This window comes from Phalacrocorax carbo, chromosome 14 (genome assembly GCF_963921805.1).
Source record: "Phalacrocorax carbo chromosome 14, bPhaCar2.1, whole genome shotgun sequence".
Classification (NCBI taxonomy): Eukaryota; Metazoa; Chordata; class Aves; order Suliformes; family Phalacrocoracidae; genus Phalacrocorax; species Phalacrocorax carbo.
The window spans coordinates 11584827-11609500 of record NC_087526.1 but is presented as its reverse complement, the minus strand read 5'-3'; the positions used below and the strand labels follow the sequence as shown (position 1 = coordinate 11609500).

The window sequence follows — 24674 nt, the reverse complement described above, 5'->3', positions numbered from 1 at the left end:
GGATCCTCAGCCATCCCTAACTGCCATAAAAATAAATGCCTTTTGCTTCATTGCTTCATGTCACAGAGCAGAGGAATTTCCCTCAGGTTTTTTTTTTCTCAGTTTTTTTTTTTTTCTTTTCTGAGGCCTCCCTCAAAGTCATCCCTTCCCCCTCCGTCCGCTGCCTCCTTCCCATGTAAACAAGCACAGAGCGCACACAGTCTGACACATCACACACATGGAAACACGCTGATGGCCCTGCCATGCGGAGTGCTGCCTGGTGCAGGGACGGGGCTGGCAGCACACACGGCCACGGGAGGCGGGTGTGCGGGCAGGGGGAAGGATGCTCACCACCAGAAAGAGCTCTCAGCTGGCTGCGTGCAAGCCTAGAGAAGGGTGAGTGCCCACAGGCTCCAGCCCCTTGGGCTGGAACCAGCAAGCTGAGGGATCCGATGAGGAGGGTGGTGTGAAGTCTCGCCCCATGCAAGCCGCCTGCCTGACACAGCTGCTCTGTGCCGGCTGCCGAAGCAATAAGCCATTGCTGCGCGTTCATGCAACCCTGCCCGTCACCCCGGGAAGATCTCCCATCCTTGCTTTCCTGTCTCTCTGCTCTGGCAGCTGACTTCTGGGGGAGTTGGTGTGCTTGCAGTGCTCCCCAGGCCGTGTGGGGATGGCCCTGGGTGGCGGCAGCAGCTCGCTGACCTGAAGCACAGCATGTGCCATGCCTGGGACTCTCTGCCTTCGCCCACCTCCCAGTAAGCCTTTAAAGAGACAGTGGGAAGCTCAGCGAGCCAGGGGGGCTCTTTCCTGGGGGACTGCCCTGGTGCCCTATGCACCCCTGTCCCAAGGAGGAAGATGAAGCTGGAATGTGTAGAGGGTGACTGAGAGGTCAAAGGCGCATCACCTGCCCAACACAGGGCAGCATCGCTACTGGGGCCCTGCTGGGCCTGAACACCTGCACCGTGGGACAGCACGCAGCACCCGGCTTACCTCCGGGAGCTCAGCCCCCCGAGGGCAGCGCTCAACACTTGGGTGCCTTTGCAAAGAGCTGGGGTAGGCCAGGGCCGGTTGAGGTCCATACGCCCTCCCCCAGCTCCCACCAGCCATTCCCACAGGCTCTCCCAGCTGCTAAGGGCGCTGCCAGCAGGTAAGGTGATCGGGACAGGCGTACCTATGCCTGGCCCAGGTTTCTGTCCCGCTGCCAGCCCCGGCTGGGCCCCGCGCCGCTGCTGCTGCAGCGCTGCCTTCGCAGGGGAAACTGCCTGCCTCGCAGCGGGCCGTGCCGATCCGCCGGCCGCTCGTGCCAAAATCGGGGTTCCCCGTCTTGTGGTCCCGGTGGGCTTCCCCGGGGGACGGGTGGGGTCCCCTCCGGGCATCCCAGGGCATCCCCAGCCCCCTCCCCTGCACGGAGCTCGGGGGCCGCCCCAGAGGACCCCGGGGGGGCTGCGCTGCCCCGGCCCCATCGTGCCGCCGGGCGCCCGCGGAAGCGGCAGCCGGGGACCGGCCTCGCCTCCCCGCTCCCACCCCGCGGCTCCGGGCGGGCGGGCCGGAGGGCGGCACCCCCGGGAGGGGCGGCGGGCGGGACCCCCCCTCCGGCCTCGCGGAGCTTCTGCTGCCGCCGCCGCCGGCCCCGCAGGGCTCCGCGGCTCCGCGCCGGGCGCGCACGCTGCGGCGGGGGCGGCGCCGAGGCAGGTGAGCGGCGGCGCGGGGCCGGGCTCCGGCATCCCGGGGTGCGGCGGGCACCGGCATCCCGGGGACCCGGGGCTCCGGCATCCCGGGGTGCGGCGGGCACCGGCATCCCGGGGACCCGGGGCTCCGGCATCCCGGGGTGCGGCGGGCACCGGCATCCCGGGGACCCGGGGCTCCGGCATCCCGGGGTGCGGCGGGCACCGGCATCCCGGGGACCCGGGGCTCCGGCATCCCGGGGTGCGGCGGGCACCGGCATCCCTGGGACCCGGGTTACTGGCACCCGGGGTGCTGCAGGCACCGGCATCCCGGGGCGGGGCAGGGACCCGGTGCGCCGGCATCCCCGGGCGCGGTGAGGACCGTGGGATCGGCAACCCAGGGGACAGCAGGGACGGGAGCATCGGCATCCCGGGAACCCGGGGCACCGGCATCCCCGGGCATTGCAGGGATCAGCACCCTGGGGCGCGGCAGGCACCCGGGGCACCGGCATCCCGGGGTGAGAGGGCAACCGGAGCCGCGGCATGCGGGGGTGAGCAGGGGTGGGGGCAGCGGCACACCGGGATAAGCGGGGAAGCGAGGCACCGACATCCCGGGATGAGCAGGGAGCCGCCGTGCCAGCAAACCCATCCCGGGATGCCGCTGGGACCCGGGGCACAGGGATACACCTCCTGGTCCCTCTGCAGGCGAGAATCCCTCTCCCCGAAGTCTTCCCCCCACGGGGGCTGCACCTCCTCCTCCTCCCCAGGGGGCAGGGCTGGGCGCGGGGGTCCCCTCCGGAGAGCTGTGCACCCCCTGCGTGGGACCTGGGAGCGGAGGCTGGCGCAGGGCAGAGCATCATCTGCAGCAGGCGCTGGGCTGCCCGCTCGCTGTTGGTGATCACCCCCGCCTGCACCCCGAAGCAGGCAGGGAGTCCCCCCGGCGTCTGCATCCCCAGCCCCGGGCGTTTCGGTGGCCTCTCAGTGCACAGCGGCAGTTTAGGCTCTGCCTGCAGGGAGCAGCCAGCAGTGGGAATCCCCCTTCCATGCTCCCCCCTGCCCGCCTGGCAAAGCCCCCCACCGCCAAAGGAAGGGCTCGGTCCTGAGCATCCTCAGGCCGATGGGTTCAGGGGCGCTCAGCGATGGGGACGGGGCTCTGCAGGGGCACTTTCGGATGATGTCTCCCCAGTACTGCCCCAGCGCACGGCTGATGGGGACAGCATCCTGCAGGAGCTGGGAGGTCAGCCAGCCCCACTGCCCCCCTCAGGTACCCAGTGGGGGCCCCCCAGCCCCATGGGTATCCCACGCAAGACATCTCCAGCGGTTTGCAGCCACCAGCCCTGCACGCCTGGGACGTGCAGGGTTCCGAGCCCGGGGTGACAGGGCGTTTAGGGCTGGGCTCCAGGCACAGGATAAGGGTTTCCTCCTTCTCTACGTGTTTCTAATGGCTCCTTTGAGACAAGCCACACGACTCCCCGCTGGGAAGCCTCGCTGAGCTGTAAGTACAGGGCTTTTTATTTGGACTGTTAATCTAAATCCATTGTACCTGGTTGGAAAACCCCTGTGTGCAATACTCCCTGCACTTGCTGCATCCTCACTTGAATGTCTATTAGCATCTTCCTTCCAGTACCTTGGGTCTCTTCTGCCAGTTAGAATAAATATACATAACTTCCATTTGAAAGCCTTTAAGAAAAAAATATGTTGTCAAGGGAAACTCTTCTAGCATTTTTTACAGATATGCTTGATCTGTTTTTATATTTTTACTGTCATAAATGCATATATCAGAGATTTTTTTTTTCTCCACAAGATACATATTCATATGAACACCCAAGACCCAGCTCACACTGGGCTTGTGTAATTCTGATGATTGTCTCATTAAAATAGCTACAATATATTTCAAAATTTACCAGAAAGGGACTGGCTTTATCTGTTCTATTTTATCAATAATTTATGGAAATTTTGCTTTAACTAAAGGAATATTTTGCAAATTCACATTATTCCAGACAGACACATTGGTATTCTCTGTCCATTGTGCTTTGAAATAAAAAAACACCCAACCTTCCTAAAGTAAGCTGTTTCCCAGCAAACAGCCCTGCAAACGTGAGACGGGCACATGCTTTGATCATCCAACAGGGTTCATCACAGGGTCTTAGTTTAAACCTCAGTTTTGCTCTAAAGCTGAGCTTAGCTAGTCGTGAAATGAGTAGGCAAAAGAGTTATAAAACTACTAATTGCTGCTTTGGATTCCTAGATGAAAGCTGTATGTGGGAGAAATCATTTGCTTTATTCAGAAGCAAACATCAGAAAGGAGCGCATCAGACAGTTCACGACCCTTCTCCTGGCCCTGCTTCTTGCGCAGGAGGGCGGGAGGGATTTCCCTGGGGTACAAAGGCTTGCAGGGTTCTGACACCCATTTTTTTCTTTTGAGCTGTGGGAGAGGTGGGGGCCGGCTCCCTCCTGGCCCTCAGGGTTTGGCAAGTCTCACCCAGAGCTGCAGCCGCAGGGCACAGTGTGCTGGGGCTGGCCCTGCTGAGCTGATGCTTCGCTTTAGGCTTGTCCCGCCATCCCAGCGCGGCCCTCGGTAGCCACCCGGACTGCTCCGTGCCCCAGCCTACACCCAAAACCACCTTTCCTTGGATTTTGGTGACATTTGGCCTGGTCTCCTGGAGCAGCTGCTGTATAGGACGGGTGCAGAGAGAGGCTGAGGATGGGTGGGGGATAAGCTGGATCCCACAGACGCACCCCCACGGCCCCGTGTGTGTTTGTAGCATGAATGCATGAGCATCCTTCTGGAAGGAACCTGGATTAGTCATCCCCACCCCACAGATGGGCTGTGTGATATCTTCCCTGGAAAAGCTAATCTGTCACAGAAATTCCAATTTATCCCTGAAAAGGAGTGTTTACACACCTTTTTCTCCCTTGCTTTTGTCTTAAGCATTAAAAAAGTTGATCCTTCTTTTTTTTCCTCCCCTTTGAAAGGCAAGACAATGAGTCCATTAAGCTCTGAGGCTTATCACAAGCCGGTTGCCTCCTCCAGACATGGTGTAATGGGAACTGCTGGCTTTGTGGTGCAAAGCCTGTGTCTTTAAGGAGCCCTGGCTCCAAGATGCAGTGGAGTTAGCAGATGCCTTTGCCAGGCTATTTCGCACAAATCTGGCATTTGCTGCACCCACAGCCCTGCTCAGCTTAAAACCATACCTCTGGGGTTTATTTCTAACCATTAACTCCACTAGCTGCTCCTCTTCAGCTCTGCTCTGACCTCCAGATTTAGATGTGAAAAATGTCCCCCAGGTCTCTCTCTCCTGGTTTGACAAACCTTTTATGCTGCATTTCTGAGACACAGGAAAACTGGCAGAGCCCTTCCCCTGCTTTGGTGTTTGCCCCCAAACCCCATGAGATATCCGATGAGCAACGCGGGGCTGGGGTGCAATGGGGTCTGCAGGTCCCTTGGGCGGGGGGGGACCTGCCTCGTGTCACTGACCTGGCCTTGGCCTTTGGTGGCTGCTGTTGGACCAGACTGTCCTGTGTGGGATCTGGTGGGACACTGCGGGGCTGCTGTAGCCTTTTTCCTCATCTCCTGCTGGCTGTCTGTGGCCTCTGTCCCTGTATCACCTAAAAGTTTGAAAACTTCGGTGGGCGACACAAGAGAAAGTGGGGAATTTTTCTAATAAGCAGCTGGCTGATTAAAACCAGGGGAGCCTTTGAGATGGGAGACAGGCTAGTCTGGAGGTCACAAATGCCTCAGTGACCACTGCAGCAAAAGCATCAGTGGCTGCAGAAGTCGTGTCAGTACCAGCAGAGACCCTGGATGCGTGAGCAGAGCTCAGGAGCAAGTCTAATAGCGGGATTTTTTTGAAGTAGTCAATGTGTGTGGGAAAATGTAATTCCTCAACCATAAAAGCAAATGAGGTGTCCCTCCTGAGGACACCATACACTCTTGTGCCAGGAGTGGGGGGACCGTGTGGGTATGGGGTATGCTCCGCCCATCCCCAGGCGTTTTGATGAATAAGGTAGGTGGAGAAGTCAGATTTTGAGGTGACACAGGAAGATCACAAACCTTTTTATTTGCCTCTTTATTCTAAGCTTCTGGTCAAGACGGGTGAATGTGTTTGAAGGTGTGGGAAAGCTTCTCTTTTTTAGATGCTTTAACTGCTTCTCATTAGAAAATGGAATTTCTGCTGGGTGGAAAAGCCCAGCTCTGCAAAACCTCCAAAACCCTGAAAGACAACAGAAATCAGAACTTTGGTCTTTGTTTCCCTACCAATGTACAGGTTTTTAATTCAGAGTAATCAATGATTCTGAATCATGTTTTTGTTATGTTTCAACATTATAAAAATAATCTTAATATTTTACATGACAGAACACACGAAAGGAAGCAAAGCAGGCAGATTAATTGTGTTGACACTTCTGCCACTGAAATTCTCCCTAAAACTGACACCTTCTGTGAAAACACTTTGATTTTGGCAAAATTGCCTTTGCTGCTGGGAAGACTGTACCATCTAAGGACCTTTTGACCAGGTCTAATTAGCAACGTAGGTAGTTGGGTTACAAAGTGGTGATTTGATGAGCATGGGGCAGTGTGAGATCTGTTTTTTCCACAGGGGAGGCTCTTTGGGGAATAAATCCTCTCTTCGGTGACTAATTACTTGTTTGAACAAGGAAAGCCCTATGGATGAGGTGCTGGAGGTGCAGTAAACTGCCTTCCTTAGGCCATTAGCAAAGGGAGAAATTTTAAGAGTTTAAAAAAAAGTGAGAAAAAGCTTGACCTGGAAAAATAATTGGCTTTTTTTTTTTTCTTTTTCCCCTTCCATACCAATGAAGGACAACTGCTGAAAGCTGTTTCTCTCCCCTCCCCTCTCCCTTGTCCTCACTTTTCCAAGTGCAAACATCCCTTCTCACTCCTCAGGGTGCTTCTGGCCCTCTCCCTCCAGGAGCACCTGGAGCCAGGGGAGCCCTGCATCCCCTCCAGCCCCGCTGTGTCTCGCCCACAGGTGGAACCAGCTCCCGCTCTGCTGATCATGGTCAACAAGACCTTAAATTACTGGGGTCCTGGTTTTGAGGAGGACGTTATCAACATCAACGTGGGGGGTCTGAGAAGGCGGCTCAGCTCCAGCGCCCTCTCCAAGTTCCCCGACACCCGCCTGGGACGCCTGCTCTCCTGCGACTCAGAGGAGTCCATCCTGCAGCTCTGTGATGACTACGATGTGAGTGCCAGGGAGTTCTACTTTGATCGAAACCCCGGCTTCTTCCTCTACGTGCTCCACTTCTACCAGACGGGGAAGCTGCATGTCATGGAGGAGCTGTGCGTCTTCTCCTTCTGCCAGGAGATTGAATACTGGGGCATCAATGAGTTTTTCCTGGACTCCTGCTGCAGCTACCGCTACCATGAGCGCAAGCTGGAGAGCCGGCACCACAACTGGGATGAGGAGAGCGAGGTCAGCAGCGTGGACACGTCCCCTGATGAGATCTCCGACATCAACCACGACCTGCTGCGCTACAGCACGCTGCGCTGCGGCAACGTGCGCAAACGCCTCTGGCTCACCATGGAGAACCCCGGCTACTCCATCCCCAGCAAACTCTTCAGCTTTGTGTCCATCAGTGTGGTGCTGCTTTCCATAGCCACCATGTGCATCCACAGCATGCCCGAGTACCAGGAGGTGAATGAGAAAGGCAACATGCTCGATGAACCCATCCTGCACAAGCTGGAGTATTTTTGCATCTCCTGGTTCACCTTCGAGGTGTCTTCCCGTCTCCTGCTCTCCCCCAACCCCAGGAAGTTCTTCAAGCACCCGCTGAACCTGATTGACATTGTCTCGGTGCTGCCCTTCTACTTCACCCTCTTGGTTGACGTGACCATGGGCAGTGACTCAGAGCTGGGCAACCTGGGCAAGGTCGTGCAGGTGTTTCGGCTCATGAGGATATTCCGGGTGCTGAAGCTGGCTCGGCACTCCACCGGACTGAGGTCGCTGGGGGCCACCTTGAAGGTAAACTGGCTCTCTATCTCCTTATCTACTCCTGTAGTCTATGGGTAAGAAGGAGACCTCTGGTATGGCTGGAGGATGTGGACATTCCCATTCCCAGTGAGCTATCAGCTCTGGGTAGTGCCTGGCGAGCATGCCTGGGGTGGTGGGCTGGGCTGTTGGTTTGTGTGTCTGCTAAAGCAACCGAGTGTGAGGAGCACTGCATGAGCCCTCTTTGTACACCCGCTCAGAGCAGACAGCAATTCACCCCATTGCTCATGGACTTTACTTCATGCAGAACTGGTGCTTCCAGGGAGTCAGCCACCCCTTCCCCACCATGCTGTGCAAGCCCCATTGCACAGTGTTGGGCTCAGCCACGCATGGGTGGATGGTGATGTCCCACCAGCAGGGGGTCGGTGCCTAGCCAGGCTGCGAGCGTTCTGCTGAGCAGGGACCAGGCCAGCCAGCAGCTGCTGGGTATACCAGCACCAGTGTGTGTGGCTTGGAGTGCCTCCTTTCCCCAGTCTGGGAGAAGGGGAAGCCTCCTAAGGGCATGCTGCCAGCTGGCCAGAGGCCAGTGTCCAACCCTTGATGTCTGCCCATCTAGAGAGACACAGAGATCCTGGTCCAGCTGAGTGGACACTTGGCTGCTCCAGGGTATGATGAGGTTGGGACTGGCACATGGTTAACCGTGGGTGGTGCAGAGCAGCAATAGAAAAGCAGGTTAGCTGCAGGACCTGGGACAACCAACCCAAGGCAGGGTGTGTGTCCCCAGCAGAGCCTGGGCTACCAGCAGCTGCTCCTCAGTGTGCTGGAGAGGCTCAGGGAAAGCATGACATGAAGTACTGGGGAAGCTGGCCCTAGGACTATGCCATCCTCAGGAAGAAGAGCTGGATGAGATGCTGAGACAGTGAAGGACCAGGATCCAGGCATGCTGGGAGGTGGCAAACCTGCAGGTTTGGTGAGAGGAGGTCCTTATCCTCCATGGCATGCCCCAAGGCTGCATCTCTCCAGACCCTCTCTGCAGCACCCCCAGCCTCCTTACACAGACCAAGATCATCTGTGACAAGAGTCAAAGCGTGAAGCTATCATGAAATCCTGACCAGCCTGGCGCTGTGGCCCAGACCTCCAGACCAGCTCGGCTGTGCAATATGGGCCAGCCACAGTGCCCCGTGCAGCTCTCAGCTCTCCCCCACCATCCCTCCCTCCTCCCTCCTCCCTCCCCCTCGTGCTGAGGGCCACGTGCCCAAACCTGGGGAGGGTGAAACTGTCCCCTCACCTGCTGTGCTTACACAGAAAATCCAGCCTGATGCAGAGGCCAGTCAAACTCAGCCTTTAATTGTCTCTGATTCTTGATGACCACATCAAGAGAAATCCTAAAGCCGATCCTTGAGCCTGCCAAGGTGCAGAGTGACACAGGCTCCCAATGCCCCATCACACACAGGGCTTGTGCTGGGCACAGGGAGGGGGTCACCAGGGCAAACATCTCCTTTCCTCATGGGACTGCCTCTCATCCCCACATTTAATCCAGAAGACTGGTTTTCAAGCACTGCTAATGAAATATCCCTGTGCTTCTTCATCCTTCAAACAAAGGCTATGCCAAACCAATGGCCAAGGAAAGCAATCTTCATAACAGAGCTTGAAATTCAACCAAAGGGACACTCTCCTTCAACTCAGCACCTGGCGGGGGCCAGAGCTGCAGCTCCTGGTGCTGCTCCCACTGAAGGGCCATCACAGGGATGAAGCAGCCACAGCTGCAGCTGGGGACACCCCGTTTCTCACTGCTGCAGCCATGGCAGGGCTGGCGTGGGATGTCCTGGTGTCGGCAGGGCTTGGCTGCCAGGGTTGGATCCATTCCTGTGGGTGAGTCATGGAGAAAAACAACCCTTGAGTGTGGCTGGGGATGAAGATGGGCAGTAAGAAAAGTATTCTGCCAACCTGTGCTGTGAAGCAGGACCAGCCCAACACTAATTCTGCAAATCCCACAGAGCATCAGAATAAATGGGGGGGAAAATTCCTGGCATCCTCAAAGGCTGCTGAAAATGGGGTCAAAGGAGGTTTATTTGAAATGAAGATGCCTGAAGTCCTACCTGCATCATACTTACTTCTGAACATTCACCTTGGAAGAGCAATTAGCAAGTGACAGGCCTATGTAACACTGCTTGCAGAATTCAAACAACATTGTACATGTGGGAAGGGCTCCCTGAACCCTTTCTGTGCTCCATTTAACCGTGAACAACACATTGCAGCAGAGCAGGGACTAGTGGGCTCATCTGCATGTTATTAAGCAGCAGACAAGACCCGGGGAGCCAGCAGCATCCTGGCTCCGGCCTCTGCTGAGCCGCTGATTCACCGACGGACGTGCTGGAAAGTGCTGCTTCCCGGGGACTCCGGAGCCAGCTGTAAATGGGGATGAGCGAAGACACAAATCTGACGCAGCAGCTTGGCATTGTGATTTACTGGGCACATAAATTACAATGTCTTGTTAATCATAATTTACTTCCTATTGCAAGAGCATAAAGCAGCAGCAGAGGAGTAAAGGCTGTTAACCGCCAGGAAGCGGGAACGATGGCTCTGGCAAGCCGAGTAATTGTTCCCCTGCCGCAAAAGTGCTAGCAGAGGGATCTCTGTCATTTGTGCATCATAAACTCTGAACTGTCTTCAGATTGCTTGGGGCCTGATCCAGGGTCTATTTAATTTGAGGAGAGGCTTCCCACACGTCTCTGCTCTTCCTCCCCATCATGCACAATATCCATTACTGTTACTGCAGTTTCCTGGGCACGGGCTTGGTGCCTGTCTCCCACTGGCAGTCAATAGGTGTTAGGCACTGAGTAATTTAGGCACCTGCATGGATCTATAGAAGTTGCTGCCTGTCCCCTTAGAGGCCTAAATACACAAATAGGTTGGAAGAGCCAGAGCTGCACATCCCCAGACAGCAGATGCATCACCCTGCTGTCACTACCGTGGGCCATCTCCGTGCTGGGTCCCCACACTGGTATCTCCAGCCAGGCTCAGATGCGCCCTTCCATTTCATTTGTCTTCTGCTGTACTGGAGAAAAGATGCACATTCAGCAGGGGAAGGAGCCCCTGCATCGCCCACAGACGTCCCAAGGGCAGGCAGACCTGCCAAGGCAGGAACCCAAAGAGACTGCTACTGGGGCGGTGGTTTCCCTGGAGCATCACCTCCCCCAAGACTGGCTGCTTGCTAGAACTGCATCCCACCTAAACCATGGCTAAAACTGCATCCCACCTAAACCACAGCTAAGCCTGTGTCCCCACCCAAACCCCAGCTGCAACTGCCTGCCCCTGGCTCAATGAGCGAACCACGTTTTGAGGATAAATGGTTGCAAATAGGTGACAGCCAGTGCCTGAGGACCAGCTGGGAGATTCCTGGAGCCTCTCCTGTGCTGCAAGCCCTGACCCTGCTTGTAAATTAAAGCAGTAGGAGCTATTGAGCTGCCTGACTTGCCCCTTGCCTTCACCCTCCAACACATCCCAGTGCCATAACTGATATGCTTTAAATATGTATAAGGTTATTCGGCTCTGCTGCTCCCCAGCTGGGACGTACAGACGTGCTGTTAAGCTCCAGCCAGGAGCAAGCCCTTCACGGCCAAGTGATATGTTTTTGAAACTCAGTGACTCTGAGCTGTTTGTCCTTCCCAAGGAGCTGCCTCAGAGCTGCTATAGGGCATTTGCAACCCAGGCGACGGCAGAGGAGGAGGACATTATTTCCCGTTGGTATTACTGGCATTAGCTGAGCAGCTTTTGCCAGCAGTCTAAGCAAAGTCTTCTCACTCCCTGCCGAAAATCCACCTCCTTTATGTCTTGTCTTGACCGTGGAAGCTCTTTTCCCACATCTTCTGCTGTTTGTTTTGCTCAAATGCTGCTTTGTTTAGTCATTATATGGTCTCCAATGAAGCATTCTCTGGCTGTTAGAAGACTGGGGAAAAAACCCTCATGATCAGAGCTCTGCTTTCCTTTCCCCAAAAGATGAAGAGCAAGCTGGCAGATCAGTGGTCAGAAACATCCAAGAAATTAATTTGTGACAATCAAAAAGCGAGTGGACTAGCCATGCTGTGAGGATGGCTGTGGCTTTGGCACTGGTGGGTGGTTAGCCTGCCAGAAAACGGGGCTCTGCGGTCCCTTCCCAGTCTGTGAGGGTTTAAGAGCAAGCTGTGCCGGGCGTCCCCATCCCCGCTGCATGCAGGGCTCATGGCTTACCAGCTGCGGGGCAGGGGTGGGAGCTGGGTGCTGGATTTGGCGCACATGCCAACTCTGGCCCATGGCAGTTTGCCTGGTCCCAGCTTGTCCTGTGGCAGTCTCCTTCCTGGCATCACTTGCTGCCTTGTCCCCAGACTGCCCACTACCTTTTCCCATCCCAGGTTTTTGGCACGGGTTTATATTTTGCTCAAAAATTAAGAACAACCAGGGAAAGATTGCAGAAAAAAAAAAGTTTTAGTTTGAAACCAGGGAAATGATAGCTTCTTCAAGGAGCGTTGCACACCTCTGCTGCCAACCTGTCCCCCGGCTCCCAGAGCCCTCAGGGCAGGGCTTGTCAAGCCAGGGGGTGCAGCACCCCATGGGGGTGGGTGCTGAGACAGCCCACGCTGATGTTGGATGGATCCCTGGACTGACCTGATGACCAGGGCAGCTTGGATTCATGTCAGCTTGGAGGTTCACTTTGAGTCTCCTATAGAGAAGCAGCAAAACCTGAACGGAAATGTAATTACCTCAGAAACCATAGTTTCTGCAAGAAAACACTCACCCTGGAATAAGCCCCTCTGCCCTCCAGCCATCCTGCAGACACCACAGGAGATGCCTTGCCGGGCTCATTGGGTGCAACGTAAGAGCAAAAGCCTCCTGACCTCTGCTAGCTGGAGCACTCCGATCCCTCCCACCGAGGTGTGTAATGAAGGGTTACATGGACCCTGGGACTGTAGATGGTGTTGGGGTATAGGAGGGAGCAAGTGAGTCCCTGGGGATCTGGTTGTGGGGTCGCCTGGCAGCTGGGGAGCCTGGGGCTGAAGAGTTAAAGCCAAGCCTGCAGCAGAGGTACGCATCCTCCCTGCGAGCACATTGCCAGGTTCTCAGGAAAATACAAATTGCTTCACTTAGAGGCTGCCTATTAGGTGGTTTTTCGGAACCTGCCAAGATAAAAGAAAAATGTGTCTAAATATCGTTATCCGAGATCAGGTTGGAGTGAGTGCTGGAGGCAGGGGAGTAGCCTTTACTTGGGAACCCTGGCTGGGAAGCACAGCTCCCCTTTCCCTCCCAGCACTGCCTCCCGCTCACAGGCTGATGGAGGGCAAAGGGGCAGCTGTGGATGCCAGGGCTGCTTTCCCAGCTGCCCACTCTCTCTGGGTGTGGGTCACCCACACACCCCCCAACCCACCTCAGCCCAGCCCCACAGCAGGACATCCCATGGCAGAGATGGCACCAAGATCCTCAATGGAGGCATGCAGGGAATCTGTGTGCAGGGCTGTATTTGTGCTACGGGATCCCAGTGTCCTGGCCACGACGGATGCGGTGGCACCCGCTGACCACTGCTCTGCTTTGCATTCCAGCACAGCTACCGGGAGGTGGGGATCCTGCTGCTCTACCTGGCCGTGGGGGTCTCTGTCTTCTCTGGCGTGGCCTACACCGCTGAGAAGGAGGAAGATGTTGGCTTTGACACCATCCCGGCATGTTGGTGGTGGGGCACAGTCAGCATGACCACTGTGGGCTACGGAGACGTGGTGCCTGTCACTGTGGCGGGCAAGCTGGCTGCCTCGGGCTGCATCCTGGGGGGCATCCTGGTCGTGGCACTGCCCATCACCATCATCTTCAACAAGTTCTCACACTTCTACCGCAAGCAGAAGGCGCTGGAGGCGGCTGTGAGGAACAGCGGGAAGAAAGACCCCGAGGACATGGAGAGCACCTCCAGCCATGACCGAGACTCGGAGGCTCTGAGTGAGACCTCCTTGGGCAGAGGCAGCCCTGACCGCCGTGGTCTGACCCCTGGCACCCACCCCGCACCCTGACCCCACCGCACCGTGGCACTGGGGCGCGCACAGGACCCACTTGCTCACGGTGAGCATGGCACGGCTCTTGCACCGGGACACGGTGGAGGAGCCAGGCTCTCCCCGTCTTGCACCGTGCCTGGCATTACCCCTGCCCTGCGAAGGACAGGAGGGGTCGGAGGAGATGCCCAGCGGGTGCCGGCTGCTTCCAGCCCCCAGGGCACAGTGGCCGGGTCCATCTGGATGTGTCTCAGCCTTCACCCAGAGACGGCCCTGCTCCCCTGTGGCTGCAAACAGAGGCTGCGGCGCTGGACATACCCCTGCCAGAAAGGGAGTGAGGAAAAAAGAACTACAGGTGATCCCTGATCAGGCACTGTCCCCGCTGCGTGAAGGGGGATTTTCCTCTGCCCTGCGGTTTTCTGTTGTCCAGGGTGAGGTCAAATAGCCTGAGGGTGAGGCAGCCCCTGATGCGGCTGGCTGCCCTTGTGGGTCCAGTGCCAGGTTGTCATCAACTCCAGTCCCAACGTCGTCCTACCCTGAGCTGGAAACAGCCTCAGAAGGGTCAGCTGCCCCACTGGCCATGAGGGAAAGGGGGTTGGAAATTAATCTGTATGGGAGGAGATGTGGTATCCTGCTCAGGGTAAGCCCCACTGTCCCCAGCCCCTGCAGTGGGACTGACAGGATCTCACCTTCCTTCCATTACAGGTGGGGCCTAACCACTCTCCTGCAGTGCCACTGCTGGGACCGCCAGGGATCTGGGCCTTGGGGATGTGCCGGTAGCGTGACACAGCCAGGAGCAGTGTCAGTGCAGGGGACACCAGCCAGGGATGGCCGGGCAAAAGGACTGCTGTCCTCTGAGGCAGGAGCAGCTAGAGGGGATCAAGCTGGGGGAACCAAGGGACCACCCCAGGTGGGGGTGTCCCCACCAAGCCCTTTGTTCCATGGGGCTCCATGCCAGGGGGTATTTGTTTCAGAGGATCAGCTGGTCTGTGGCCACTGGCACCCAGCCCCTGCGGCAGAGAGGAAGCAGAGTCCCTGCAAAGGGCTGTTGGGGAGCAGACCTGGGGGGCGGATGCTCCTGGGCATGGAGAAGCTGCCTCTAGCATTGCCATATGTTTGCAATTTCCACTGCGGGAAGAGCTGCCAGGGAGCCCAGGGGCTGCAGCAGCCTGTGGTGGAGTAGGAGACATGTCCAAAACCGGCTGGGTTCAATACATGCCCTGGTCCCCCTTGCCACAACTCTCAGCCTGGCTTCGCTCTCCTGCCCTGTCCCTCCCTGCCCTGGGGTCAGGCAGGGGCAGGAGCATTGTAAGGAGGGTGGTCACACTGGCCTGGGCATCACCTCTGTCCCCACAGGGAGCCAAGGTCCCCGGGTGCCAACGCACTCACCTTCCCTCTGCAGGGAGGGAGCTCCCCCATGTCCACAGGAGAGCCGGGGCAGAGGGGACCTTGCACTGCTCCTCGTCACCACAGCCTCTCGGCACCCCACAGCCAGGCAGGGAGGTCCTCCCGGAGTGCTGGGCCCCCTTCCTGCCCAGACCCCCCACCCGGCTGAGCACGTTCGGGGCGGCTCTCAGCACAGCATTAATTCCCTACAGAGTTTTTCCTTTAACCCCAGTTCTCTGGAAATTGTGCAGCTCCTTCGTGCACAGAGGAATACACCCAGCAATGCCTGTTCTGAGCAGGAAAAATGTGCACCCTGCAATCACCTAATTAGCTCAAAAATATGTTGATGGCTGCAGGATGGCCCCAGGCACCTGGATTGTGGTGTTTGCCCCTGGTTGTCCTGGCTGGCTTTCGGCACAGCCGCTGTTGCCGGTTCTGGCTCTGCCTGTAGCGATCTGCTGATCACGGGGAAGAAAAACCAAACCAACATCTGTGGGTCCAGCCTTTCTGAACCCCAGTGGGACTTGGGGAGGGGTTCCCAGGGAACAGCCGTGTGGCATGGGAGGGTGCTCATGCTCCTGGTGTCATTGAGTCTTCCAGTATCGATGGTTTGTGGTCTGCTCTGCGCTCATTTTTACCGCAAGCTGGGACCAGCGAGCTCCATCGTCTGCTCCCACTGCACTGTACTTGAATAAAGGAAGGATTTTCCCCTTCTCTCCATAAATATTCCAGTAGCAAAATGTATTAAAATGTGAAGACTAAATTACATGTATTAATTAAAAAGCATTATGCAAATAATTAAAAGAGCATGTAAATTAATTTTCTATCTATGCATGGGATGCATATTGTATATTTTATTAAAGACCTAAGTGACCCGCTTTGGAGGCTGGTTTTCTGTTCTGCGGCAGCTTGGCGTGCCTGTGCTCGTGCAGCACTTCGGCTGAGCTGGGGCCGGGTCGGTGGGTCAGTGCAAGCAGCCCCCGGGGAGCAGGAGCAGCCAGGCTGCTCCCAGAGTGACTGCAGGGCCCTGGGACCCAGCTCCAGGCACCGCCTCGGAGCACAGCTAAGCTCCCACCCAGACAGCCCTGTGCCACCCCTGCCCTGATGGTGGGCGACAGCTAGTCCTCGTGCCTGGAGCGCTGGCGTCATCCTAGCTGGAGCGTTTTGGCTAACCCTTCTCCCAGGAGGCCCAATGAGCCAGGTGTTCCCAGAGTGCAAGTGAATGGGTCAGAGCTGGCAGATCCGGGAAGAACTGCACAGGGAGCCAGGCATCGCGGCTGGGGGGGAAGCGCAGAGCCGCTTTCAGAGGGAAAGGATCACAATTACCGTTAAAAATGCAGGACGATTCCCAAAGCAGCGAGCTTGCCCCATCCAAGCACGGCTCATTCCGCCATCCCATTTGTTACACACCCATGGAATCTGGGAAGCCCGTGGGGAGGAGCAGAAATCCGCACACCCTGCGATCAGCAGCGCCAAGGGACACAGACCTGAGCCACCAGTGTCAGCAAACCCAGCCCTGGGAGCTGAGGGGCAGCAGCCAGATGATACTCCCCCCAGTAGCCACTCTTGTTTTAGGAAACAGATTATAACCCCACACTTGTGGGCCATGTTTTGGACTAACAGTAGAAAAGGCTCCGTTTTAAAAGAAAACATAGTTTAGGTAGCAAGTGTTAATTGCTTAACCTTGTTAAACACGGTTTTAGGCACACCTTTGCCAGCAGAAGGCTGGAGGGCGTGTGTGCACGTTCCCTGCTGGCTTCCCAGCCATTTCGCTCGCAGCTGTGGCTGTTAGCGAGGGCAGGGGACCGGTGCCCGGGATGAGGAGGGGGTACAGCACACTGCAGCTCTGGAGATTGGGGAGGAGCTGCTCCATCATGTCACAATGATGGACACAGGGCTGTACAAGGAGTGTAGCAACATCCCTGGTTGGTTAATTCCATCACCCTGGTTACATTTCCCCCCTTTGAAAGTTTTGAGATTATTTTTTTCTCAACACTTCCATTACATACTAGTAATCAATATCCTACCTCTAGTTACCCTATAACATCAATGCCTGTTAACCTCTATGCGATAGGGATCTCCCTATCAAAATTCTCTGGACCATATTTTCCATCTGCCAGTGCAAGAGTGACCTTTCGAATCATTGCCACCTCTTTTGTTAGAAGCTTCTTTAGACAATAATAGACAAGGAGGATTGTCAGAACCATGACCACCAAGAGCAACACCGTGCTTATTATAGACCTTACCCAAGAGCTGAGAGTCCATCCCAGTCCATTAAATATCTTATTAATCCAATATTCCTGCATATCTTGTTGAATTTTGTGAGCGTCTTTTTCTACTTGTCCTAACAGACTCAAATCACGTTCAACATCCTGAGTTACATTTGGGTTACGTATGCAGCAATGATCTATTCTATCCTCCAGATATCCACAGACTCCATGTTCTTTTAGCAAGAGCATATCTAAGGCCATCCTTTTCTGCAATGTCATTCTTGAGTGGCCTGTAATTGCAAATTTAATTGTTTGAATCCTTTCTTGGTTACACTAGCCAACTTTTCTACTTGGCCAGTTAACCTACATAACCAAGCCCTATTCCTGGAGGTTGACAAGGGAGCTAGTAAAGATTCGAAAGCCCACCCAGTTCTTACTCTTGTAGAGGGTTCATTCCATTCAGCATCATCAACTTGTGACCTTTTTGTCTGCACTAATTTTACATTTTCAGCACTCCCTCTAAAGGGAGCCTTTTTCCAAATTGGGCATAACGTAGGCACCCCTAGGGTAATTTGTTTCACTTTCCCATCCACCGGTAGGGGGGCGGACCAGGTCCCATCACTCATTGCCCAAACTAAATGTCCTGGACTCTGAATTGTAGATCCTCTGCAATTGAATATTGTCCTTTTCGTGGTCTTATATGTGTTAGTCAATTGCAAATCATTTTTAAGTCCCCTACACCAACATCCATACTTCAATGCAGCTGCCAGAGGTGGAACATCTTGTATTGCTTTACTAATGGTGCTACAATTATATACCTTTTTACAATCCCACCAAGGTACAATAATGCCTTGTTTCTGTGACGTGCTTCCCCTGTCAGCAACTGGGAAAGCTGAGAAAATCATTCCATCCCAAGTAAAACACCAAGGGACATCGGCCATGTACTGAAATTGGGATGAGACAGTCATAGACCATGCTGAGTCCTGTGCAATTGTTTGATTAGTTTCTTCACATTTCCATTCCATGACCATTTGACTAACATTATTCCTGACTGATTCAGGATAAAACCAAACTCCTCCTGGTGCGGAGCTCCAAGGATTAGGCTCACCGTTTGGTCTAAACTTAAGCTTTAACCCCAATTTTCACATTCCTCCTCATTCTTTACTGATTCTTGTTTCGATTTATATACTACTTGCTCCTGCCAACCACTTTTAGGGACTTGCTCGCAATGAGTACCAGCATTATCAGGTTTTGCATTACTCAAATTTGTTGTCAAGATTCCCCATGGAATTGATTCACCTACAGCTCTTGGAATTGGAAGTCATGCAGTAATTTAAGTTATATTCTGCAAATTAGCAAACTCTTTTATTGGTCCAATCATCAGATTCTCCTCTGACATCTTTTGCGGAATCTCAACTATTTACTCTGCTGTTGAAGTTTCCAGAGCCTTTGTGTCCACAATTCCAATCATTAACATTATCAATACCCATCTCCCTGTCATTTTATAACAACAATCCCCCTTTTTTGATCCTCACTTATCTCCTCTTTTCCTACAGAGAAGTTTCCACACCAAAACAAACACCCATTTACAGAAAAACTTATGCATATTTTAAAGTCAATTTAGCAGTCTCAGGGTCTCTATTGACAATTTTCCATGATGGTGCTTTCTTCACTCGAGCGTAGTGTACCCATGGTTCCACTCCTTCTGCTCGGATTGCAGTGTAGGGTGTTAACAGTACCTGGAAGGGTCCGTTCCACTTCTCCTGCAGTGGTTCAGAGTTCCAGGTCTTTATGTACACGAGGTCACCTGGCTGACACTGATGTATAGGCGTATCCAAGGCAAGCGATCTAGTCAGCACAATATATCTCCGGAGAGCTCCAAGAGTTTTTCCTGAAGAAACCAAATACACTTTTAAATCTGTTTCCCCTGCTACCTTCATATCCCCTGGAAGGACCGAGAGGAATCTGGTAAGGTTTGCCATACAAAATTTCATATGGACTCACACCATCCTTGGATCTCGGCTGAATTCTAATTCTCAGAAGAGCTGATGGTAAGGCTTGTGGCCGTCTCAAAGACACTTCTTGACAGATTTTACTTATTTCCCTCTTTAGTGTTTGGTTCATCCTCTCAATTTTCCCACTTGCTTGTGGTCTCCAGGGGGTATGCACGTCCCATTTTATACCCAAAATTTTACTAATCATCTGTTGAACTACATCTGCCACAAAATGTGGTCCTCTATCAGAGGACATACCTACTGCGACCCCAATCTTGGTATTATTTTCTTCAGCAATATTTTAACTACTTCTCTAGCTTTGTTGGTGTGGCTTCTGGCCATCCAGAAAAGGTATCAATCAGCACTAACAAATACCTGTCTCCACTTCGTCTGGGTAACTCAGAAAAATCAATTTGCCAATAATCTCCAGGAGAGTTTCCTTGTTTTGTTACTCCTAAAGGTGGTTTCTTTTGGTCAGGGGGTTATTTTTAAGACAAACTGGACACTTAGCTGCTATGGATTTAACTATTCCTGTCATCCCTACACACACTACAGATGTTTTTAAACTCAAAACCACAGCATCTATGCCCCAATGTGTTTGCTCATGCTTTTCTTTTGCAAGTTCTGTCATAATTTGCAGGGTTATTTTTACCTGTTTTTCCGGCATTATCCACCATCCTTCTGTATTTTGTGATGCTTCCAATTGTTCTGCTAATTGCTCATCGAATTTATTATACCTCGGTCTCAAGTTCGGAATTTTTACCTGTTTTACTGGTACCAGTGCAAGGATACCCTGTTCTGCAGCCTCCTTTGCAGCTTTATCTGCCAATCGACTACCTATGTTTCCAGCTGTCTGTTTAGAGCCGTCTGACCGAACTGATGAGCCTTGCAATGCCTTACCGCCACTTCTTTTGGTTTCTGCACATCTTCCAGAAGTTGGAGAATGTCTTCTTTATGCTTCATCGATGATCCCTGGGCTGACAGCAGTTCTCTTTCCTTCCAAATAGCTCCATGAGCACGGATCACACCAAATGCAGATTTGGAATCGGTCCAAATATTTACCCTTTGTCCTTCTGCCATTCGCAGAGCCAGCTTCAATGCCACCAGTTCTGCTTTCTGTGCTGAGGTGTTCGCAGGCAGCGTCCCTGACTCCAGTCCCTTGGTGCTGGTAACAACAGCATACCCGGCCATTCGCTTCCCTTCTTGCACAAAGCTGCTTCCGTCTGTGACCAATTCCAGATCAGGATTTTCCAGAGGTTCATCTCTCAGGTCCGGGCTGCTGGACTAGACTTGTTCAATAGTTAGCAGGCAATTATGTTCTAAATTCCCTGTCGGATTTTCTGCTGACAAGAACATTGCTGGATTAATGATTGCTGTGGTTTTTAATTCTACGTCATCTTGCTCCAATAAGACGACCTGATATTTCAGCATTCTGCTCGGGGATAGCCAATGACCCGCCTTTTGCTCTAAGACAGTTATTACCATGTGTGGTACATATACCACCATCTTTTGACCCCTGGTCAGTTTTCGAGCTTCTTGAATCAGCAACACTATTGCTGCCACCGCACGCAAACATCCCGGCCATCCGTTACTCACGTTATCAGGTTGTTTGGAAAAGTACCCCACCGGCCGCCTCCAGGATCCCAACCGTTGTGGCAGCACCCCGAGGGCCAGATGTTGCTTTTCATGTACAAACACCCCAAAAGGTTTGGTCAGATCAGGTAAACCCAATGCAGGGACCCTCATTAGGGCCTGTTTTTGTTCTTTGAATGATTTCTGACACTCAGGTGTCCAAGTCAAATACTGATGATTCTCTTAAAGTTTCATATAGTGGCTTCACATACAGTCCATAGATCAGAATCCAGAGTTGACACCATCCAGTCGTCCCCAGAAAAGCCCTCAGTTCCTTCGGGCTGCTACGTTCAGGAATTTGACAAATGGCTTCTTTCCTTTCATTTCCTAATTGTATTTGTCCTTGAGATATTTCAAATCCCAAATAAATCACTGCCTCTCTTTTTTTTTCCCTATTTGGCCTTTGTTTCTGGAACCTCTGTATCCTCCTTGGCCCAGAAAATTTAATAAGCTGATAGTAATTTCAAAACATTTTTTCTTTACTTTCTGCCGCTATCAGAATGTCATCCACATACTGTAACAACGTGCCTCTGCCTTGGTTCTGTTTTTTCCATATCTCTAATTCTTTTGCCACCTGATTCCCAAATATCGTAGGGCTATTTTTGAATCCTTGTGGAAGTACAGTCCATGTTAGCTGTGTCTTTTGTCCTGTGGAGGGTCTTTCCCACTCAAAAGCAAATATGCTTTGGCTTTTTATATCCAGAGTTATGCAAAAGAAGGCATCCTTCAAATCTAGTACAGTAAACCATTTATGCTCCTCTTTTAAAGAGGTCAGCAAAGTGTATGGATTAGCCACTACTGGATGTGTATCTTGGACTATCTGATTTATAGCCCTTAAATCCTGAACTAGACGATATTCCTTGCCTCCAGATTTCCTTACTGGCAATAAAGGAGTATTATATTCTGATTCACATTCCACCTAAAGCCCATATTCTAAAAATTTTGTAATTAACCCCTCTAATCCTTTTTGAGCCTCCCACTTAATAGGGTATTGTTTTTGTCTTACTGGCTTGGCTCCAGGTTTTAAAGTTACTTTTACCGGCTCTGCCAATTTAAATCGTCCTGGAACTCCACTCACCCAAACCAAAGGAATTACTGCATTTTCCACTTCTTTGGGACTCTGTTCCTCCCTGGAGGGATCCTGTAACATAAACACTCTCGTCTCTATGGCTTTTGATTCTGGTATTAGTAATTTACTCTCTCCATCTTTAGAAGTTATTTGTGCATCTAATTTACGTAATAGATCTCGTCCTAACAGAGGCAGTGAACATTCAGGCATATACAGAAACTGGTGAGTTACCCAGTATTTCCCCAATTTAAACCTTAATGTCGCTAAGAAAGGCCAATTTTCTTTTTGCCCTGTCGCACCAACAACATCTACTGATTTATGACTAAATTTCCCTTTACATATATTCAATACCGAATAAGTGGCCCCCGTATCTACCAAGAATTCTACTTTTTCTTCATTCCCTAGCTTCAGTGTAACCAGGGGTTCGGCTAGGGTTGATTCCCCTGGTCCCCTTCATGCTAAGCCACTTCAAGCATTTTACCCAAATCTCTAGGTTCAGGTCCTTCCAATGAATATAGAGGCCAACTGTATTGCTGCTTCTGGTTTTTCTGGGTCCAGATTAGTATATTTTCTGGCAGTCACCTTCAGTCTTTCCATAACGGCTGAAGGGATCTCATTTAATTCTTGTCTCACTTCATAAATTTTTGACCAATTTATTGCTTATGTCTTACACCAAATAAAATCCACCTCTGATATCTAGTCAACGTCCCCCTGGGTCCCAGTTGATTAGGGTCCCACTCGGGATTTATAGATGGAAAATTCTGGTCCACTGTCCCATAAATCCCCATTAGCATGTGCTCCCACCACCTGCCTTCTGGCTGGATTCAATACCATTTTCTTGACAGTTTCAACAAGCAAAGTATCCAATATCACAAGTAGAACAACACTTTTTCAAGTTCTCACCACATTTTCCTCCTTTCAAAACCACTGCCATAGAATCTTGTGGCCATATCCTACACCGTTTCTGCCACTCTGGATGATTTCGCAGTGTAAAGAACAAATGAACATGTGCCACTTCCTCCCATTTACCTTCCCTTTTTACAAAACAGCATTAATTGCAAGATGGTATTATATTGCAATGTCCCTTTTTCTGGCCATTTCTCCCCACCTTCCAATCGATACATTGGCCACCAATGATTGCAGTATTCAATTAATTGTTTCTGAGTCAAAGGATCACCTCCCAGATCTTTCCAATGTCTCAAGATACATCCCAAAGGAGATCTTTGTGGGATAGGTCTCTTAGGTGGAAATGTGCCCGTTCTCCCAAGAGACTGACTAGTGGGTGTCATCGTGCCCTATCACAGGCACTAGTCGGAGGGACCCCAACCGCTGCTGAAGCTCCCTCTGGGATTCCAGGCCCCTGCTGGAAATCCTCCCTAACTGCTCGGGACCCTAGCCCAACCCCGCGAGGCTTTTGCAGCATCTTATAGGCAGGCATCACCTGTGGGGCCTCCTACCCTGTAGAGGTACCTCTCAGCCCAGCTCTGCGTAGCTTTCGACGTGTCTTATAAGCAGGCTGGTGGGCCTTGCCCACGTTACTCCCTTAAAAGAACGCCTTGCTACCTTTCCAGGGGACTTGCTGGGAATTCTTCGGTCCGGGGATCAGAGGTTCTCCCCGAGAATCCCTCGGTGCCGGCTGGAGGTCCCGTGATCCTGCAGATCCGCTGAGATTCACAAGCGGGGTCCCGTCTGGGTTGCCAAAACTGTCACTGAAATCGGGAATCCACCTTGTAACACCAGTGTAGAGTTAAAGTTTATTCACAGCGCCGGATGCACGGGGGATCGCTCTACCTAACGTGCATACCTTACATACCTTTCTCAAGTGATTTATATAGATCAAAAATATACATACTCTTTTAATCCGTACATATTCAATATTATTCCCTTTGGTGATTGGTACAAACTTGCTCACTTCGCATGTAAATTATTGCGCAGGCTCAGTTGTCCTTTCCCATTGTTCTCATTTGAGTAGGGGGTATGACTTGGGTCGGTGGTCCATGAGTCCGTGGTCGTGATCTCCCCCTGCCGGAATTACCTTTTACCTACTTGGTTCTTAATCTGGGCAATCCTGGCCAGTTTTCTCAGTCCGCTACAAGAAACCACATTTTGTCATCCTTTTCTGACAGAAACACATTGTTTATAGTTTTGTTTGCATTAATGATTACCTAGAGACTAAAATACAGATCAACGAATACACTGATTCGTACACTCCATGTCCCCGGACTTAATGTCCAGTTGGACAGGGCTGTACAAGGAGTATAGGAACATCCATGGTTGGTTAATTCCATCACCCTGGTCACAATCACACCAACAGCTGTGTTCATCCCCCTTTCATCCTGGTTGCTTTCATTAGCTCCAAGTATTAAAGCCAGGAGGGCTGAAGCCCACCCAGACTAACTCAGGCTGGCTTGTGCAGGTCAGAAGCTGTTCAAATACCACAGCTGTGTTTAAATCCCATCTCCTGGCATGGAGAATGTCCCCTCGGCTTTAGTGTCCCTAATCACATCCAGCCTCTGCTGCTTTCCTTGCTGCAAAAGCAAAGCTCAGACCAGCTCCCAGCACCCAGCCAGCAAACTGCCTGGGATAGGGACTGTGGTCACCACAGATGAGAGCTATCCCTGATTAAGCTGCATTATCACAGGCCGCCTCTGGCCAACACTGCTTGTAGACTTAGAAAAGTTCAGTGGCCCCTTGGGAGGTTTAAGAGAGCCCTAGGGACAGAAGTACACAACACCAGCCTGCCTAAGGAAACACCTTTGCACTTGCAGAGGGTTTTAAGCCCCC

General features: G+C 52.5%; 1 protein-coding gene across 1 annotated transcript; it reads left to right on the top strand.

The window, feature by feature from the left end:
• Positions 1–2572: 2572 nt before the first annotated feature.
• On the top strand, positions 2573–15857 carry KCNS1 (potassium voltage-gated channel modifier subfamily S member 1). The gene is made up of 3 exons (XM_064465730.1): positions 2573–3138; positions 6632–7624; positions 13165–15857. Exons 2-3 carry the CDS (start codon positions 6659–6661, stop codon positions 13618–13620), a joined length of 1422 nt encoding a protein of 473 aa, XP_064321800.1. The 5' UTR covers positions 2573–3138; positions 6632–6658; the 3' UTR covers positions 13621–15857.
• Positions 15858–24674: the final 8817 nt, after the last annotated feature.

Excerpts from the sequence above, each read along its gene's own strand:
- KCNS1 (XM_064465730.1), top strand. The coding sequence starts at position 6,659 with ATGGTCAACAAGACCTTAAATTACTGGGGTCCTGGTTTTGAGGAGGAC. Across the intron at positions 7,625-13,164 it reads CGCTGGGGGCCACCTTGAAG|CACAGCTACCGGGAGGTGGG; the intron begins GTAAACTGGCTC and ends TTTGCATTCCAG.